The following is a 21,084-nucleotide window of genomic DNA, read 5'->3' as shown; positions in this document are numbered from 1 at the left end:
AGTATGTTCTGGAATTTTTAAAGACAAAGGATTTAAGGATTTGAGTTTCGTTTTTTCACCATAATAAGTAGATTTAAAAGTCCTGTTGACGGAGGTAATGAGCCGAATAGTATTCAATCTGCCATCATAAAATGTAATAAGAAGTAGCATATGTCTCATGAGTTAATTTTAGATACCGTTTTCAAATAAAATCACTGCACACATGCATTGCATTACATAATTTGTTTAATTTACTAGCAACATAAATCTTTGTCAACATGCAAAATATGTATCAATTAAAAGAAATATATTTGTTATTAGATTCAACCGACACGTAATGGTAATATTTGTATGTTACAGAGTAACAGCAGTAGATGAAGCACAGTGGTATCAAGCAATCTTTCACATAATCTGGTCAGTACTTCTTGATCTGGGACACTTCATTCAGGTAGGCAATAAACAGCTTGGTTCCCTCGATGTAGTTGTATCTGAAAAATTAAAATAAAACAATACATGTATCTACATAAAGAAAAGCAATCCAGCAGACTAAAGAAGATCTAGTTACCTGCTTATCTTCTCGTTCTGTGAATGAAGGCCGTCGTCAAAGCCTCCGATGGGAAGCATAATGATGCTCTTGCCTGTTACATCCTGAAATGTTCTGGCAATGGGAATCGTGCCTCCCTCACGGATCAAGTCAGGCTCTGTGTCAAAAACTACAGGAGAGAAGTACGTTGTGACGTCATTGCTCCCTTGATCATGTTGTATTATTAAATGCACAACTGTTTACATTGTGAATCTTGGTTCTAGAAGTATTTTTTCCCTTGCACTTTCTCCATAAAAAAATCCAACAAGTTCTCAGTGGCTTATAACTGCAACAGTGTTTTAAAAATCCAAACAAAAGACAAAAGTTAATGACATTTGCCATGCTTTTTAAGAGCAGATGTCACTGCTTCACAATTTCTTTGTGGAGAAAACGAATGATGTTTTTACAGCTAGAATATCCTCTCATTCCCATCAGAATAGAAGGGAAATTAGGGATTGTACAGCACAGGACCTCTCTTGACCGCTGCTTTTCCGGCTTCAAATAATGGATGGGTGGGATCAGCCAGCCAAGGTTTGGCTCCAATAACCATGGTGACGTTGAGTTTATTGGGACTCTTGCGTTTAGCAAACACTGATCGCAAATATTCTGTCACCTAGGGTTGAAAAGATCCTATTTAGCTCTAAATGATAGTGTGAACAGTTGGATTTACATCTTAAAATGAGATTTATCTGCTTTCACCTGTTTTTCAACCGTGGCTGGATCCATTTTAGGTACCTGGCGAATGGAGAACTTAGCTATGACCTTGGCCGGTATGACAGTCTTGGTGCCAGTTGAAGAGAAAGCGCCCTCTATGCCGTGGATAGATACGGTTGGGTGACGCCATCGATGAGCGAGTAAGTCAACCTGATGGGATTAAAGAACATAGCATGAATTTCTAAATTAAAACACTAAGAGTTATACAAGAGTTTCCTGTCATAAAGCTCTCGTATGACTCAAGAAAACTTGGAATTATAAAGTAAATTATGACATTTTTTTTTTTTTTTTTCGGGTGAGCTATGCCTTAAAGTCACCATGAAATCAAAATTGACCATTCTTATTTTTTATGGAACATTGCAGTGTTTATTAAAAATGATTTGTCAGTGCACATCACTATTATTTTTTTATTCATGCGCCTCATAATCTTGAATCAAAATAACATCCCCAAGCTCTTGCAGCAACATCTCTTCTCTGATGATGTGTTTACTGGCATGAGGGCGGGGCGACCTGTCACTCACATGAGATCCACCAATAGTAAACCACAACCATCCAATCAATTCCCAATGGACAAAATCAAGCCTCGCCCTACATTTGTTCTCGTTTGAGAAGCCGTTTCACTCAGATTTACATCATAAAAAGGAAGAAAAGTATATCGCAACTTCTATTTCATGTCATCTTTTTACTTGCCTTGTTAGAATACATCAGCTTGTCCATGCCGATGTCTTTCTTGTAGCTCTCCATGTCAAACTCAATGTCTTGATACATCTTCCATTCCTCATCGGAAAGATGTGCGACTGCTTCCCTAATGCCGGGAATGAGGATCTCCCCACTAGGGCTGATGAGTTTGTCTATGTAAAAAAAATTGATAATGATCCTTGATAACTGATGATTGATAATGAGCTGGTAAAATAATAAAGAGCCGAATGTGTTAATAAGCACCTAAGATGCCGATCAGGTCTGTCATTGGTTCTATTACTGTTCCTCCATAAACTCCAGAGTGCAAATCCTTCTTGGGTCCCTCCACCTATACCACCATTAAGAAACAAACACGTGTAAGGAACATTGCTTTTAATTAAAAATTAACCATTAATCAAAAATACTTCAGGTCATAAATGAAACAAAGCAATTGACAAGATGCAGACAAACTTAATATATTATGTTGCAAGCGGTGTTGGGTGTTACTCTAAAAAAGTAATTAATTACTAGGTTGTTATTACATCTTCACCAGTGTAATTGGATTACTGTACTAATTACTCTCTCTAAAAAGTATTGCACTAATTAATTAATTCAAATAAATAATATAAAAGTTAATTGCATAAATTATTCTTGAACTGACTAAAGTATAGGAGAGGTTACATTAAAAACATGCATTTTAACATCAGTCATTCAATTTTGATGTTAAAACCACTATTGTTTTTATATAGAATTATTCTATAGTCTATACAATATTTAATGCAATTACATCAGAAGTAACTGTAATCAAATCACAGAAAAAATAAAAGTTATCCCTTACTTTACTTTTTCAAGGGAAAAATAATTAAATTACTTAGTGATTAGTTACACCCAACACTGGTTGCATGTAAATACTGGTTAACTTATGATTTGTTTTCTTGATATTTTGTGACCTTTTCTCATGCAAAGTTTCAACACTCTGAGTTGTGGAATGTACGTATACAATTTCTGTTTGTGGGTCAATTCGACCCAAATTTTTCATAGTTGTTAAATCCAGTTTTAAAAATCCTATGCTCTCGTGTTTGTTTGTTTTTTGTAATGTGTGAGAATTATTAATGTTAAACATTTTTACCTGTTTTTTTTTTCATTAAACAAGGCTTAAGCCACATACACATGTATAAAATATGATATGATATTTAAAATATATATATATTATATATTTTAGATGAAAACTTAAAATATCTGGTGACAGCACATGAAGAACATCTGAATGGTTTAATCTCGGTACCTGGGCAAAGAAGTAGCAGTTGCCTCTGGTTCCGTAAGTCAGCGCAGGTCGTTTGCTGAGCCAAACACAGTCAGAGATGATGATATAATCTACATCTGAGAAGAATTTGTCTTTCTGGGCCTCAATCATATCATCTAGGCCATTAGAGCCAGTCTCTTCCATTCCCTCGATGATGAATTTAACATTGACAGGCAGCTCCTGTAGGACACAGTTTGAACTTCAAATTCTGGACAAAAAGTCTATAGCAACATGTTGCATTTGAAGAATTATAACATTTCATTTCACAACAATTCATTTAATTTCACAACTATTTCAAGCTGTCTTACAATGTTAAGGGCCTTGTAGACCTCCACCGTGTGGATCCAGGCCAAAACTGGTGCTTTGTTATCAGATGCTCCTCTTCCATATAGATTTCCTAGGAGTAAACTATACATAGTATCTGATTTTCTTGCTGGTTAAAAACCTTTGAAATCACCATGAAATAAAAACGTTAAAAAAAGGTAAGGGAATATTGCAGTATTTACTATAAATAATGTATCCATGGACATCATTATTATTATTTTTTAAATTCATATGCCTTGTAATCTTTAATCAAAGTAACTCCTCCCTCTTGCAGCGACATGATGTGTTTAATGGCGCGAGGGCGGCACAACCTGTCACTCACATGAGATCCACCAATAGCAAACCACAACCATCCAATCATTTCCCAATAGAGAGCCTAAGTCCCTCCCCTCTGCTTCCGGCTCATGGGACCTTATTTCGGAAAAAATAATTATGGTAGTCAATGGCGAGAGACAATTTATCTTTTTATTCCGTCTGAACTGTGCCCTGAATTACACATATGATGTTTGTCAATTTAAAAGATAATTATGAAAGTCAAGAAAGTCACAGTTTGTCATAAAACAGAAGAGTAACATTTAGTTTTATGTGAAAATCACTCAATGAACTACATCTCTGCTCTCGCACTATGTAGTCACCAAGCTCGTGTGTGTGCAGTCTGGTACAAAACACACAGGCATGACGGCGTAACGTTACGATTATAACGTTAGACTATAGAAGAAATGACAGACGTTAGCTTCAGTAAAGTAAGCTTCATTCATTGAGAGAAAAGGTAAGACGTCACATGTGCGCCTTTTGGCTTTGTAGTCTTTTTGTAATTACGTATTTTCACAGTCTTATACCTCAACAGTTTTACATCAAACTGCGACTTTCTTGACTTTAAAATGTATCTTTTAAATTGACAAACATCATATGTGTAATTCAGGGCACAATTCAGATGGGATCCAAATATTTGTTGTCTCTCGCCATTGACTACCATACAATATTTTTCCGAAATAAGGTCTCATGGTCCACCGGAAGGGGAGGGACTTAGGCTCTCTATGGACAAAATCAAGCCCCGCCCTACATTTGTTCTTGTTCCATAAGCTGTTTCACTCGGATATCACAATAAGGAAGAAAAGATTATCGCAACTTCCAATTCATGACGACTTTAAAAGTAAAGGTTTCATTCAATGTCTACAATTACTGGCAAACGTTTGGCAAAATTAATCACAGCTATGAAGCATATAGCTAAGAAAGCTATAAGCTATAGTTTGAGAAAGCAAGACATTTAAACGTCGAAGCTAAAAACTTTCAATTGAAGTAACAGGTGACAGGGTTACCATCGATATCAGTCAGCTCATAAGGTTCTGTCGCCCATCCGTCTTCTATCTTGGCTGGCTGGACGTCCACGTGACCGTACACGCAAACAGTGCGTTTACTAGGATCACTTCCAAACTGAGCTGTGACCACTTTTGGCAGGGCAATTGTGCTTCCGTTGGGAAACTGCAAAAGAGATGAACTGAAGGTTTAACTTTGATGGATCTATTTCGTTCTTACTGACCGCCAGAGGCAGTGTTTTTGGTGGTCATCCAGAACTTATAGAACCGTGGTTACATACGTAACTTGTTTTAAGTACTGATAGTCAAGCTGTTCTAAATGAAGACACTAGAGCTAAATGAGAATGAGTGTGTGTGGATGCATGATCTCACCGCCTGCGTTCCGACGTCGATCATTTGCACGGTTCCTCCAATGAACCGGAGTTTTTCTGCAGTCATGTTCATCATTCTGTGCAAGTCGGATCGCTTTGTAACATCACTGGAGTCGCTCTCCACAGCGACCCACTTTCTCAGTGTCTAAAACAGTCAAAATAGTTTTTACAGGTGGCATTTCCTACATGGATTACAAATAGGCTGTGCAATGTTTCTGAAAATACTCATTATGTTGTGTGTGTACAACAGTAGCCTATTAACATTAATTATATTATTCATTTTTAAACTTGATTGAATACACACACACACACACACACACACACACATTAAGTTTAACACACGTTAAGTTTAAACTTTAAAAAAATATATATGTAGGCCTACATATACACATATTAAGTTTAAAACAAAGAAACAACACACACACACACACACACACACACACACACACACACACACACACACACACACAATTGTTTACAGGTGGCATTTCAAACATGGATCATAAATATCATATCATGAATAATATCATGTGTGCCCAACAGTTATAGGAAGTTATGCTACTTGTTTAATTTTAATGCCAATTCTGCATCCTGTTTACTACATTCAAAATTAGGAACAAAATTTTAAAAAGGAATCTCAGCAAAAATCTATGTCTTTCATCAACCTTTGCTGACCAGATTAAATCTTCAAAGAAAAGAGTCTTGGTAATTCTGTGTCTTCTTATCTGGAGTTTAAATAAACAACTTCATCTGCAACAATCTGCAACAGACTGTGTTGCATTCCTGCAGAGATAAGATGCATCAATGAAGAGACACATAGATGCCTTTGAGCATCTACAGATGGATGCTGTCTTTCTGAGCTTTCTTAGCTCACAGTTTGGACACAAGATCACCAGTTATCATATGGAATCATCAAATTAATGAACAACTTTAACATCCCAACCAAGAAATACCTCGATAAATTCCTCTTCGTGGTTGTTGACATATTGTGTCAACTCCTCAAATTTGAAGGAAGATGCTCCTGTCCACAGAAGGAAACAGACTAAACTAATGCTGTTCATCTGTGGAGAGCAAACAGAGTCATCAGCAGATCTGACACACTGGCAAAATATTCGTATTCTCAGAACAAGAAATGAAATGTTTTTAAGAGAAATGAATTGACCTACCGTCTCAAGACGATTTGCTTACAAGGAGGTCCAAAGAGCTCAGCGCAGTCCAGTGCTTTCTCCAGATGAGGCTGTGTTAAATAGTTTTTATCATAGGGAACCCCCCGCCGAGATAAGGTCACTGAAGTCTCCCTTGCATGGAAAAAAACAGCTTATAGCTGCCAAAATTAATTTTCTTGCTGGCAAACACAATCCCTAAAGCAAGGCTGAGAAACCCCCTCACGCTGAGTTCAGTATGGAAGCAGATCAAATACATTCCAAAGCTCAAACACGTAGACAAGTGACTCTGTTTAAAGGACAAACATCAATACTTCACTAGATAACCTGACATCTCTTTGTATGCTGGATTTATAAAGTTGAGTTAAACTGGAAGATTAGTTGAAGTTAGGCTTTGAGAGATTTGACGTTCGAAGCTTATGCAGTGGAAGCCTTGTGTTTAAAATGAGATTATCAGAACGTTCTGGCAAGAATCTCTCAAAGTTATGAACACAATGTTCTTCCAGTGATGTTAATAAAGTGATCTGGTCTTTAAAAAAAGTTCTCAAAACGTTAGCACAAGAACAGACTACGTTGTTCTTGGCACATTTTTTTCCTGAAACGTTTTAGTTGAATATCCGGCTAATACTTGTTTCAGAATGTAATTCAAAAGTAACTTTCTAATAATGTTTGCAAAGTGTTAAAATGTAATGTTTTCTTAATGTTCTTTCTAACGCTCACATACCAAAAAAAAAACATTTTAAAAAATGTATGTTTAAACGTCATGATATGTTTTTTTCAAAACTTAATATGAACATCGGCAAAATGTTCTTAAACCCTATTTTTTGTTAGCTGGGATGGTTGTTATGGTGTTCCAGTGTTCTAAGGAGTTACTTTAAAAAATGCCAATGCATTTTTTATGTGGTTGATGAAAAGTTGCTAAGGCATTCAGAGTGATTGCTAGAGTTGAGACAGATCGACAGACAGATTTTCTTGATAATCCTGGAAAAACCTTAAGCCTAATTAGTCAAATAGGCCTAAGTCATAGAAAACCTTTGTCAAACTAACATAATGAGCATGTTGACTATTGAAATCTGGTTTTAATAGATGGGTCAAGCCGAGAACATAGAACCAATCCTGTCCGCTATTTTGATTTTCTTACATAAAACTATTTTTTTACGCTTCTAGACCGTTTGTCCGATTTTCACCAAATTCGAGACAGATCATCTTCAGACCATCCCGGCAAAAAGTTATGGATTTTATGTTGATACTTGATAGACAAAACAATTTTCGTATAGCCTATCGAATTTGATGGCATAATGCCAAACTGCATGTGAGACTGTGTAGGCTATCTCCAAGGCAATCTCACAGCAAATTTGTACGTATGAGGGGGCTTTTTCACTCGTAAGTTTTCATAGATTTGTCTAGATCCCAGTGATAGGTTTGGGGGCGGGGTTAGGGATGGTCCTTCCTCATGACGTTTTTTGAAAAAAAATTATGAATTCGTAGAATTAGCCACCTCGTAATTAAGTAGTTTAATTTCAAACTACTATTGTATAGTTATAGATGACGTCACAGCTAGGTTTAAAAGTTTGATTTCAAAATGCAAATAAACTTTGACGTGGAACTGATTTACTATCTCAGCAGAATGATTTAAGCCATTTGAACTTTAAACACAGGGGGCCTTATTAGGTGATCAACAATGAACTTTTATTTTAATTGTGTTGACAGGTTTAACAGGCAATTAATTCAGAGCATGCAGAATATTTCCGTTCCTTTTAACTTGTGCATCCTCTGCCAGCATGTTAGATGAGGTAAGTGAACGCTCCAGTGTGCAAAATATAGGCCTACACCAATAATAACTTGCGTTTTTGCAAGCATACGCAGGCTGTGTTCATACCAGCAAACAGTAGGCTACATCCTGCATGTGTTGCATATATGAGTCGTGGTTTCTGAGCCTTTTATTCTATTGAGATTAAATATGAGTAAATTAGTTCAGTATTTCTGGAATTCTGACCTCTGAAAGTTGGATTAGTCAAGAAAGAGATTAACTATACGGAGCAAATTCTTTAACATCAAGGTCCTTTAATAACTTATGTAAAAGGCAGTTTCAGAGGAATACCACAAGATGGGGCCCTTGAAAATGGGATTTTAGGCTTAAAGTTGTCTGATAATACTCATCTACAATCCAGCTTTTATTACGTTATGCCATTTTATACTACAATGAGGTGACCTGGAGTATCAGTATTTTATTTCTCATTATATATATATTTCTTATTACAATACCAGTCAAAGGTTTGGAATATGTTTTTGACAAAGTCTCTCTTTTTTCTCTTTTTAGGCTGTTTTTATTTGATGAAAAATACTGTAAAAACAGTAATATTTTAAAATGTAATTTATTCCTGTGATCGAGGCTGATTTTTCAGCATTATCTTCAGTGTCACATGATCCTTCAGAAATCACTAGGTGGCGATGTCGATTCAGTAACAAATTCATCCTCATTTTTTTGTTGCTTAAAACTACATTTCTTGATTGTAAATGTTTACTAATACATTACATCATCATACACAGACATGTTAAGGTATGGCTTAAGTACGGTATACATATATCATAAAACAAATATGGTTGCATGTGTAAAGCTTCAAAGTCACAGTGCTTGGCTTTCTTTCCTAGAAGGATCCTAGAAGAAAATAGATATCAGAATCTATATTGAAAGATTATGCAAAATAAAAAAGAAAGAAAGAAACAGACTCACCTGGTTCAACAACATTTCGTTTCCCCATCAGACCCACAAAAGTCTGGAATTTCTGCCCTGGAAGTGATTTGTGTGATGATCAGAAAACACATGATCAGATTTGATTCATACACGATTCAGCATGAGCAGTTACTTATTCTTTTGACAAAACAACAACCTTATAGTCACATTCACTTAAATGCACAGATTATAGGATAAGTGCAAAAAATCAAACTAAGTTCTGAGGAATTTGATTTGGAAAACTTGCCAAAAATCCATACTTACGTCTCCGTGTTATCTGTGATTTTGCTGCGAAGAGAAAGCAAACCTGATGTCACCATAATCATTTAATAATATTGATTTAATATATAGACACACGCACACACACACACACACACACACACACACACACACACACACACACACACACACACACACACACACACACACACACACACACACACACACACACACACACACACACACACACACACACACACATTTACCAGATGATCTTTTCCCCATTAGACCATAAACCTGTTGTAGGACAGGAGTTCGGCTGACCTTTTCCAACAGTGTCTGTAGCTCCGACTCCAGCAAATTTACCTTCAGATGATATAATTACTTAAATAATTCAACCAACTGATAATATTTATACTTTTGTTAAGTAATCATATATTAATATAATTGAAAATTACATTTCTGTGCAAATGATATCACTTCTATATTCCATTACTAACAACAATGCAAGAGTGAAATCACTAACCTCGTCCGGGTACCTGTCATTCATCCAGTTGTCCTCATCAGGATTGAAGTTCTGGCACAAAATGTCTGTCAACAGCAGAAGAATCAGCAGCAAGATCTTCATGATGCACTGATGTTGTTGCAGTTCAGTTGACGGATTACTAGTGACAAAAAATCACTAGACTGACGCCAAACTCTTAGGCTGACAACAGAAACCCAATAAATTCAGACTGGAGCTAAATAACCTGAGCATTGCCTGTGATGATCTCTTTACTCAGATGTGGTCAGGAGCTCTGTTTAAATAGGGCTGGTGAAATGGGCACAAGATGAATCAGGTGGCAATTATAAATTATTAAAAGAAAATTGCTGCTTCACTGGATGATCCCTGTGAGATTCATCCACCATCGATTTCAGCTATTATTCTAATGATTCTGCATTTGACCTCTGATCGACTCCTGGTTCAGATCCTTTGAGATGCCTGATTCATTTGAAGGAGTCTCAGAATTAATCAGTATAACTTTACTTCATGACACTTCATGGTTTTGTTCATTCACTCATTCTACTGATGCGGTAGTCCATTCATTCTTCATCAACTTGAAAACTATTTTATTTTTTCACTTGTGGATTAACATTTTAATATAATATTCACTAATATTAAGCAATATTTAATCTATTTTATTTCTTAACAATTAGATGATTATTCAGTAATAATGATAAATGAATTAATGTGATGTGCTTATTTATTAATTAATTACATTAATAATTACATTTGAATGTGCATGCTGCACAATAAGAAAGAAAAATGAAAAGTATAATTTCAAAAATAACCTTATGTGATATGATGGAAAAACAATCTGTATGATGAAATGTAAAAGTCTTGTTGTTGTTAACTAAAATTATTAATAGAAATATTAGATGAAAAACTTAAATTTAAAAATGATGCCTGTGGAACTAATTTAAATAAGTTGAAGTTGAAGTACTAAAATTATTAAAACTATACAATATTAAATAAAAGAATGCTAAAATAAATATATAAACTAATAAAAATGACAAAAGCACAAAATTACTTAAACTCAAATTAAATTGAAAACTTAAAATATAAAATAATAGGCCTAAATAATAGTAAGATAACGTAATTAATAATAATAAAAAAAGTATTAAAGATACCTCCAAGAAAATAACATAAAAGTCTCTGAAATGGATGTCCGATTAAATAAAATCAAATAGTCGCTGCTGTTCTTTCCACTCCAGTATTTGAATGTATGATTATTATTTTGCTTAGTAATCTGCTACGTCTCGTCTCTTATTGGCCAATTGAAGGTGTCACTCAAACCTGACAGGCCTCCGTAGGTCACGCCCCCGCGTTTATCCATATGAGGAAGAACTTGAATAAAAGTGAAACAATGTAGAGATAAACAGTTTCAGGACCGGTCACTTTTACGAACAGCTTAATAGTTCACGTACGTGTTTATGAACAAAGAAATGCCCGTTTTGAATTGAGAATCATGTATTATTGTCGATTACTGCTGATTTATTTTTATCTGTTATATTTATGCGTTGCGTTTCGCGTAAATGCAACGACTCCTCCGAGAAATGCGAAATCGTTTGATAATCTTGAGCACATAGACTCTGTAGAGCAGAATACGGGTAACGCTAGATCCAGAGGAAGGGCCAGTGAAGGTCTCGGGGGGTTTGAACCTGGTGATCCTGCTCCTGCCTTCCAGGTTCAAACTCTGGATGGAGTTTTTATTTACAATCCCCAGAATGAATCGAGGCGCGCGCTCATCGTGCATGCTTTCACTAATAACTCCGCGTTTTTGGAGTGTCTGTGGACGTGGAGCGAGTCTCTGTCGGACCTGCTGGAATATCTGCCGTCCGAAACCGAGGTCCTGCTCCTGTCCCTGGATGAGACTGCAGTGAAGGACTCGCTCTGGATGAGGGAACAGGTGTACAGTGCCGCTGCACACAGGTACTGACACACAGGAGGAGGAGGAGGAGGGATACACACACACACACACACACAAACACACATGGCTATTGTTCAGTATCAGAGGACCGTTATATTACCATTCCATACTATCACTGTACAATACATGTGCAGTATTTATTTATTTATTTATTTAAGTTCCAGATTGTATTATTTTGGACATTAAGGTAATAGTGTAGCATTCTTTACATTACTTTGGAGAACCATTTAAATATCATAGTATGCGAATATGTAAACATTCAATAGATAGATTTCTAAATACAGACAGACTGACAAAGCTTTTTTAATTCCTACATTTATTTATTTAATTTATTTATCCATCCATCCACCCTTCCTTCCTTCCATCCATTCAAATTTCCATCCATTCTTCCATCCATCCATCCATCCTTCCTTTCATCTTTCCATCCATCCTTCCATTTATCTTTCAATCCTTCCTTGCTTCCTTCCTTTCAAATGTCTTTCCTTCCTTCCAAAAAGTACTAGGTTTTATTATTATTTTAGGACATTGTGGTAATACTGTGGTATTCGTTATTAGTTTGGAAAAGGATATATCCAGGGCATATCAAAGTACCACGGCATTATCATCTGACACCATGACTGTAACACTGTACAACTACAGTAAGCAAAAATTGTCATTTAAGGTATTAATAAATTAACATTAAGACACCATTTTTTCTTGTTAGAGGAAAAGAGATCTTGTCCAGACTGCATTTCTCTCCTACGCCCGTGTTCGCGCTGGGAAACTGGATACCCAGAGTTCTGTACTCATGGGGGTGCGGAGGTCACAACTGCGGCCTCGCTCAGGTGCTTTTCTCCTCTCCAGGTGAGTGTGGATGTCTTTTGTTGGGATCACATGGCTTGTTTGTACTGTTGTCATACTGGGGGCGTCATTTCTTAAATATTCATTATATTACTGATACATTCTGGAATTGCAGACTGGAGCATACCGTTGATCGCCAAGCGTCTGAATGCCCGATACGACTGGCTGAATGGTCGCTGGGGTCCAGATCCGTACAGATTGCTGGATGCAGGGGATGGTTGTGAACCTGTAACGTCGGTCAAAGGTGCTGTCGCATGGGTGTCTGAGGGTGGCTGCTCTTTTTTCAAAAAGGTGAGCCACGTGAGCAGGGCAACATGGATGTTTGTTCAAGACACAAGATACGGCCCGATTAACAATGTTTTTGAATGTTTAAGATAAAAAACATGGCTGAATCCAATGCTACTGGGGTGCTGGTGTATGCCTTGCCTGGGAATCCCATACAGGACATGAACTGCTCAGGAGACGATTGTTCCACCTCGCTCAACATACCTGCGTCTATGGTTCACATTGAACCCTCTGTCATGCAAGCCCTACGGTGAGCAAATAGTTTATAGCCCATGACTGGCCACATAGGCCCTGTTTACACTAGAAAGATTCCGGGTGAAAGCGTAAAAATATTTTATCGGATATGCCTTTCGTTTACGCGGCGACAGCGTTTTGGGGGCTTAAAAACGCAAAAAAGTGAAACCACCCTCCAGAGTGGAAATCTTAAAAACGCTCCACCGTCGCGTTTCCGTCTAAACGGTAAAAACGCAAATCTGCTCATGGTGGTTCTCGTCGCGTACGCGTTTACGTCACAGGCATGCGCCAGTACAGGAAAATAACAACCAACATGTCGGATTATTTCCATACGTCGGACCTTTAAGTTGCCCTAGCTGCTCTGATAAACGTACAAGAATCTTTTCAGCAGTTGTACAAAATATTCTCAGATATTGGTGTTGTTGTGTGGCAGTGCTTCACATTGCCACCTAGCTGCCTGGAGTGCATACTACATCGAATTTCACACACTTTTGCGTCACCATATGCACACGGATTCCCCCCCCCCCCATAATGCTCGTCTAAACGCAGAATAAAAAGTGATAACGCAACGCCACTTTTGCGTTTTCTCTTCAGATCGTTTCCGTGTAAATATAGCCATAGTTAGAGAGAGATGGATTGTTTGTTCTTATTTTACCGCTGGGTTACCATAATCATGAATTTTTAAATTCCATATTTTTAATCACTTTATTCTGGGTTTGTAATTAATTCCTGTTACTCATATTTAGATTTTTCACTCTGTACATTTGTAATCTCAGGGTTAATCTCAGTGTTGGAAAAAAAAATGTTTTTGTTCATATAAATTAAGCTGAAATAAAATTAAATATTTGTATATTGGAAATGCTGTAATGCACTTCCACCAATAAATAACATTGTTTATTCTTCACCGCAATTAATTCATGTGCCATCATGTTAAAGTATTTTTTTTAGATACTGCAACCAAACAGTGTGTTAAAGTTTCTGTACCTTTAACCCAGGTTAAAAATAGTTGAAATGTCTTATACATTTGAAAATATCCGTGTGAAAATTGTGTCATTTAAAGTCTAATCAGTGTTTTTTATTTTTTATTTAAATGTTGTGAATTATTTGCAATAGAAAGGGGCGTCCTGTGAATGTAACGTTCCAGATCACACCTTCACCAAACTTCTTCTTTGGGATCGACCAGAAGGGGGCGCTGGCTGAGATGGGCTGGTTTCTCTACCCAACCTTTAGATTCATGGCCTGGCAGGCTCATTGGTAAGATCTGTTGGGCAAAATACTTATATCCAATGTGAAATATATTTTGGAGTTATTGGGCGATGCTGATAATCTTAACCTTGCTAAGTATTGACCTGTCTTAAAACCCAGCACACATTTATGTGATCCTGTAGGTTCACATTCAAAGAGGCGTTGCAGGAGCAGCTAAGTCGGCCTGCCTTTACAGTACCTGTGTTTGAGCGTCATCTGATGCAGGGAGAGACGGGCGCTCAGGCAGTGGTGGATCTTCCTGGAGGTTTGAGCTTCACATTAGTCACATTTACTAATGCAGGCCTATCATTCAAAACTGGACATCACTATTTCTTTCCTGCTTTTCTGTATAGACATTTTAAATTATGATGTTCTGGAGTTGGACGCCTCCCTGTCCTGTCCCGGTCGCAGGGACGAGACATGTGCTCACTGGGATCACACTGTACAGCTGTACATATGCTGCGATCATACCAGCCCCTACTGCAACCTGGAGCTCGGGCGCTGGATAACGGCCTTCCGCAGGTAACTTGAACTGAATATTTGCTATTCTTTCAACACCATCATTTTGGACCATTTTTGAATTAGTCTTAGTCGGTGTGCTACTATTTGAAAATGTTTGTGACTATCTTTACAGAGGCACAGGTCATTGGCTGACGGATGTGTCCCCTTTGATTCCCCTGCTAAATAACAATAAGTGCTCCTTCAGCATGAAGACTGCGCCATGGGCGATGCCATGGATGACGTCTCTCAATCTACGCTTTAGTCACAGCAACCAGACAGGTCAGAACATTGTACTACAGGTCATAAAAGCATTCAGTGTGGCAACTTTGTGCAAGCTCTTTAAATCAAGTGGTGTTTTGGTGGATGTGTAAAGTCAGTTAATCACATTAACTATAAACATTTTCCATTAATGCTTCACAAACACAAACTGATGCAATATTTTTTTTGTTCTCATTGTGAACAGTATACACTACTGTTCAAAATTTGGGATCAGTAAGATTTTTTTTAAGGAAATGAATATATTATAAAGCATTAAATCAAAGTGACAGGCAGCAAAGACATTTATAATGTTAAAAAGGATTTGTGTTTCAAATAAATGCTGTTCTTTTGAACTTCATCAAAGAATCCTGACAAAAATATATCATGGTTTCCATAAAAATATGAAGCAGCACAACTGTTTTCAACAATGATAATAATAAGAAATGTTTCTTGAGCAGAAATTTTACTTATTAGAAATATTCTGAAGGATCATGTGACACTGATGACTGGAGTAATGATGCTGAAAATTCCGCTCTGACATCACAGGAATAAATTACATTGTAAAATTTTAACAGAGAACCGTTCTTTAAAAGTCCCCCTGTAGTCATTTTATCCCTTAACTCATCTTTGATCACCAAAATTACATATTTAAACGTTTTTTCCTTGAAAAAAAATTCGTCATGCCTTAAATTAGCTTGAAAGTAACTCTACACCCTTTCCTCATTTAGTATAAGCGGTTCTATGAATATGCAAATGAGCCCCGCCTCTCCCCCACCTCCACTCGTTGACGATCACCCGTTGAGCTGATTGGTTTCAAGGTAGTTTGTGACGTCAGAAATACCAGCGACTTCAAACCGCGTTTTTGAGACAGTCTCTGGTTCACTGCAGTGAAAATGCTCAGCAATGGTGTTGACTTATGAATTTGCAAATTGTTTGTGTTAAAGCATATTAAAACAGCACATAGACATATAAACAGCATTAAAAACTTAATTTTCACCACAGGGGGACTTTAAATCGTAATAATGTTTCAAAATATCGCTGTTTTTCCTGTATTTTTAAACGAATAAATGCAGCCTTGGTGAGCATAAAGGCCTGATAAACTTCAAGCAAAATCGAAGAATGAAGTAATGTAACATCATTTTCATTTAGAACAAAATCATGGAGTTCAAAGCAGTTTGCCAAAGTGAACTTCCCGTAACGGTTCGCTCTGGCTGGTAATTACAATTGAGCTACGATTGGCCCCTGGCGATGATGTAATAGGTGGGTGTGGCTCTGAGGCTACACCTTCTTTGATGTGGAAATCTTCTCCAGAACATAAGATTAAATATTTGCATACACACACAATATTTCCCTGGAAAGAACATCTTGAAGATTAATTTATTGTATTCAGCTGTAAAAGCTGTTACTCACCCACACATGTTCTATCAAGTCATCCTCAAAGGAACCATGTACCTTACAGAGAACTTCAGCACAGTCTGTTACTCCAGCGTCCTGCACATTTGTAGTTTATACAGTCAGCTTAAATAAGCGTATTTAAATGTATTTAAAGGTCATTCAATGTTGCTTGTTGCTCTATTTTAGTGCACTTGCAGGAAATCATAAATACACTATTTTTGGAAGATGCATTTAGGGACTTGGCTGTTTCCCAAAATACGTCAATGCAACTTTAGATACTGTAGTAATAAACCTAGTTAAGTAGTTTGCAGAGGGAGGAGGACATCTGTTATGAATATGGACACCATCTGTGATTGTATTTGCAGGTAATTACTCTGAGAGATTGCACCCTTTCAAGGTAACGTCACTCTTCTCTGGTGGGACGTTTGACAAAGACTATAACAGCAGATACCAAGAGATTAAGTTCAGTCTTCCAGCTTCAACTAAGAAGGTGATGCTAAATTATTATTATTATTATTTATAACCATAATAATAATACCAACAACAATAATACAAATTTTATTATAAAACACAGTTGCAATGTAAAATTTTATTAAAAAAATGCATGAAGTAAAAACTTTCCAAGAATTTAATGTGTGTTTTTGTGTGTGCTGGAATGACAGGTGGAGTTATACACCGTTATCACGGCTCACGGATCTGACGAGAACTTCTGCGGGGAATTTTGTGTGACATCACACCACTTCCTGATCAACAGAGCCATCAATAACACACTCATATTTGAGTCAGCTGGTTAGTAGGACCAGGGTGACAGGATGATGAGTGTGACACTTGATAACATTTTATCACATGAATTAAAGTGATGTGCTCACACTGTGCCAGTGAGTAAAACAGATGTGCATTTCCGGGTAGGATCACCCCTGGGCTGTGCCATGCGGGTACCTGAAGGGGGAGTGCCCAATGAACATGGCACCTGGTTGTACGGTCGCGGAGGCTGGTGCGACGGGCTCCAGGTGGATCCGTGGAGGACCGACATCACTTCCCAGGTACAATAAATTGGAGCAGAACAGAATGCAGAAACATGAAATATGATGAGGTCTTGTAACAACAATGACTATGTTTACATTTGCTCCTATAATGGGATTATTTCATTGATTTAATCAGAGTAAGACTCAATCGCAGTAAGATTTTACATGACACAAGCAAACCTCTTCACTCCTGTTTATGTTAATTTTTCATTATTCTGATTATTCGCTAAGAACTGTGGTTATTTTTACCTCCATTATACACAACCCCAATGCACAGGACAGATAATGAAGTCTCAGTTACTGGCCACTGATTCAATTTACTTATGTCAAATGCGAAACATACAGACTAATGGATTTTTTTCGGTGATGTGCCTAAAATGTCTCCATTTTGATGTTTTCAACCATCAAAATACTACATTATATTAATGTTGCACAACTTGAACTCAGTTTCTTCAGCACCCAAAAAATATGATGCCTTCTTTACCACCATGTTTATGAATAAGCACATGACAATGTTGTCCATTTATGTCACAAGCACATGCACACAGAGTGGAATATATACGATTACATTTTATTGTGATTAAAATTAGCATATGCCACATATTTTACTACTATTATGGTTGCTGCGATTATGAGCTTAATCGTGTCAATTTGTTCAAAGTCTTGTGTTTACATTAGGTAAATTATATTGCCTGAATGTCATTGTAGTCACATTATTAGGGTGCATGTAAACTTAGATAGTGTAACGTGTTACTGTTTATTGTTTTCTAAGTGCAACTATAAAATAGGTCAGGCTGTTCTAATGATTTATGCGATGCATGATGTGTTAATGATTTAAAACCATTTTGTTCTTCTCACAGCTGGACATGAGTGGAACCAATTCTGTCCTTTACTTTGGACTCTATGAGGGACGTAACCCAAATCCAAAGACTGACCCCGGATACATTATTATGTACTCCTATCTAGTGTTTTATAAATGATTTCACAGATTTTTTTTTTAGTTCTTACTTGAATCTTAAATTTTTTTGACAGCATTGATCCTTAATTTTCTTTCATCCAAAATCATTTTAGTTTTAATGATTCATGTTAATTTTAGTATTTCCTCATGCTGCTCTTTTTTTTTAACCAAAAAGTTATTTATGTTTATACTGTATTTGCAATCTGAGATTATTAAAAAAATCAAACTTTTACAACAGGTGACTACTGAGATTAGACACTCTGGATGGGATTTTAAAAACATAAAAAGATATTTCGGTAACACTTTACTATAAGGTTCATTTGTTAACATTAGTTAACAACTTTAGTTAACTTGAACTAAGAATTAACAAGACTTCTACAGCATTTATTTATCTTTGTTAATGTTAAATGTGTTTTATGTAACTTTTTCACTCTACTACGGGATTAAAATACCATATGTTTGCATATATTGAGGAAACATGGTAAATTCACATACTCGTTTCTCTGAAATACACTTCTACAGCCAGTTAGTTTACTTTGAAATGTGCGTTTCCAGGCTGGAATATTTGTTTTGGTCTGTGATACTTTAAATTGCCAATTTTCATTGTCCATTGCGCTCGTTCCTGTTGCGTGTGCTCAAACTGGCAACCCGAGTGAGCGCCGTCCAGTCTGAGGAGCCTGTGGCACCTTTAATTTCAACATTTACTAATACATTATTAAAATCCAATGTTTTATGTGTTAACATTAGTTAATGCACTGTGATCTAACCTAAACAAACAATGAACAGATGGATGGATTTGTATTATAATTATAACATTAACAAAGATGAATAAATACTGTAACAAATCGTTCATGTTAGTTAATACATCAATAATGTTAACAAATGAGACCTGATTGTAAAGTGTTAACGTTACCTGATTGTAAAGTGTAATTTATTTGTATTATTAGCCTGATTTGTGCAAAACATGGCAGCGTTTGAAGGCATCCCAATGCAAAGGCTGTTCCAGGAAGTATGATTATGCTGTTTTCTAAAATATTGTACCTTCATTTGGCCCTTCTTTTTGAAGAAAAAATCCCATAATGCATTCCAAAGAGCTCAGTGGCAAATACTGAGAAGAATCCTTAATTTTAAAGTTTAATCCAAAAGTATTAAGCAAGTTGCTGCTAAAGTGTTCCATTTCAGTTAGTATGTAGTTGCAGAAATCAGGGCAGCTTACTAGGTTTTCAGGAACAGTGTTTCACATAATGTTTAGTAAAATAACTGTATTTGTCCTCTGTCATTCTTCAAGTCTTGGTAATCTCTGTTTAATGCACGGTATACACGGTATGCTTTTGGGCTGTTTCAGATGAAAGATGGTCAACTTGAAGCAATCGTGGCGTTTTTTTTTTTTTTTTTGGTCGTGGCTCATAACGTGCTCCTACGTCGTACTGTGTGAGAGGTTCAAAGATAGCCTGTGAAAAGTTTCTGATGGTTTCATACATTTAGGATGATCACCTCACAGTGTGTTTGCTGTTACGACCCCGCTTACTGATTAGCCAGTGATAATGCAACATGAAATTAGGCTACATATTGATTAATACGACATGTCTCTTAAATAAAAAAACTTAAATAGGCTACCATAGAGGCGAAAAGAGCTAAAAGGAATAGTGGCACAAAAAACACTATTCATCTTGCTCTATTTGTTTCCCACTGCTGATGACGTTTTATTCTTCTACTAACTAAAGATTCAATAGGTGTCTTCATCGTACGGTCTGCATACATGTCGTGCCCAAGTTTATTAGATCCATGCTGTACAGTGTGATTTGTAATGATTGTTGAAATGAAATCGCAGTCTTAGAGATTCTTCATGAAATGGTTTCATCTGAAGTTTTTTTCTGTTTGACAATTATATGCAATTAGGCAAGTCTCCAGTAGCTTCTTAACTCAAAGTGGAAGACCAGGACATCTTGATCTTCATTCTGGAGAAAAGCTCTTTTGACTTCAAGGAGCTTTTAAGTATTTTTCAGAGGACTGACCCATTGTGACACTCTCTGAGTCACAGAGGTCATCCTTGCTCAACTAGTTTCCACACTTGTGTGTTCTATAATTGAAATGTTGTTCTTCTAATGCCGGTTGCACATTAATTAGAACAGAACAGAAAATGCACTTTTTTATGTCATGGACATATTTATATATACTGTGCTTAAACTGTATATAGTGTGCTGTACAGTAGCCACATTTTTAAAAGCCGTATGTAATATTTGAGAGAAAAAAGATTGGAATGTTTATATTCTTGTTTTGTGGTAAATAGAGCTTTTTAAATGACCGATCTAATAACTCAAGGTGTGTGCAACCATTATCAATCCAGGATGAGAGATCTGTGACGTAAATAACAGCTAATAAAAGTTTTATGTATCAAGTTGCAATAAAAAAGGTGTGACAGATGACTAGTGTTTTCAAATGGCTGAACCTCAGCATAAACAGTCGCCCTCCTTGATTTTAGATTTTT

At 36.6% G+C, this 21,084-nt stretch overlaps 3 protein-coding genes across 5 annotated transcripts; 1 reads left to right on the top strand and 2 right to left on the bottom strand.

Annotated features, from left to right (window-relative positions):
- Positions 1 to 207: 207 nt before the first annotated feature.
- On the bottom strand, positions 208 to 6,854 carry cndp1 (carnosine dipeptidase 1). Its single transcript, XM_077221489.1, has 12 exons — positions 6,435 to 6,854; positions 6,222 to 6,329; positions 5,270 to 5,413; positions 4,901 to 5,063; positions 3,566 to 3,654; positions 3,240 to 3,437; positions 2,219 to 2,303; positions 1,967 to 2,127; positions 1,262 to 1,426; positions 1,034 to 1,175; positions 545 to 692; positions 208 to 467 (listed from the first exon to the last, which is right to left on the bottom strand). Exons 2-12 carry the CDS (start codon positions 6,327 to 6,329, stop codon positions 395 to 397), a joined length of 1,476 nt encoding a protein of 491 aa, XP_077077604.1. The 5' UTR covers positions 6,435 to 6,854; the 3' UTR covers positions 208 to 394.
- A 2,172-nt stretch (positions 6,855 to 9,026) lies between these two features.
- On the bottom strand, positions 9,027 to 11,138 carry LOC143730920 (uncharacterized). Of its 3 annotated transcripts, none has more exons than XR_013200679.1 (6): positions 11,056 to 11,138; positions 9,911 to 9,975; positions 9,651 to 9,750; positions 9,430 to 9,453; positions 9,166 to 9,222; positions 9,027 to 9,090 (listed from the first exon to the last, which is right to left on the bottom strand). XR_013200679.1 is itself a non-coding variant. In XM_077221491.1 (6 exons), exons 1-5 carry the CDS (start codon positions 10,139 to 10,141, stop codon positions 9,171 to 9,173), a joined length of 342 nt encoding a protein of 113 aa, XP_077077606.1. In that variant the 5' UTR covers positions 10,142 to 10,198; the 3' UTR covers positions 9,027 to 9,090; positions 9,166 to 9,170. The 3 variants fall into 3 exon arrangements, 2 of the variants coding, with proteins under 2 accessions (XP_077077606.1, XP_077077607.1); XM_077221491.1 differs by lacking the exon at positions 11,056 to 11,138 and adding an exon at positions 10,134 to 10,198 and having other exon boundaries at positions 9,430 to 9,472; positions 9,911 to 10,049; XM_077221492.1 differs by lacking the exon at positions 11,056 to 11,138 and adding an exon at positions 10,134 to 10,198 and having other exon boundaries at positions 9,911 to 10,049.
- Positions 11,139 to 11,221: 83 nt separating this feature from the next.
- LOC143730916 (uncharacterized) lies at positions 11,222 to 21,008 on the top strand. The gene is made up of 12 exons (XM_077221488.1): positions 11,222 to 11,857; positions 12,559 to 12,698; positions 12,811 to 12,986; positions 13,070 to 13,230; positions 14,328 to 14,468; positions 14,603 to 14,724; positions 14,813 to 14,981; positions 15,094 to 15,239; positions 16,979 to 17,103; positions 17,276 to 17,402; positions 17,523 to 17,656; positions 18,499 to 21,008. Exons 1-12 carry the CDS (start codon positions 11,394 to 11,396, stop codon positions 18,616 to 18,618), a joined length of 2,025 nt encoding a protein of 674 aa, XP_077077603.1. The 5' UTR covers positions 11,222 to 11,393; the 3' UTR covers positions 18,619 to 21,008.
- The last annotated feature ends 76 nt before the right edge of the window (positions 21,009 to 21,084 follow it).

Source organism: Siphateles boraxobius, unplaced genomic scaffold (genome assembly GCF_051911475.1).
Source record: "Siphateles boraxobius isolate OS27281-9 unplaced genomic scaffold, OSU_SipBor_1 84, whole genome shotgun sequence".
Taxonomy (NCBI): domain Eukaryota; kingdom Metazoa; phylum Chordata; class Actinopteri; order Cypriniformes; family Leuciscidae; genus Siphateles; species Siphateles boraxobius.
This window is presented reverse-complemented; position numbering and strand designations above follow the sequence as displayed.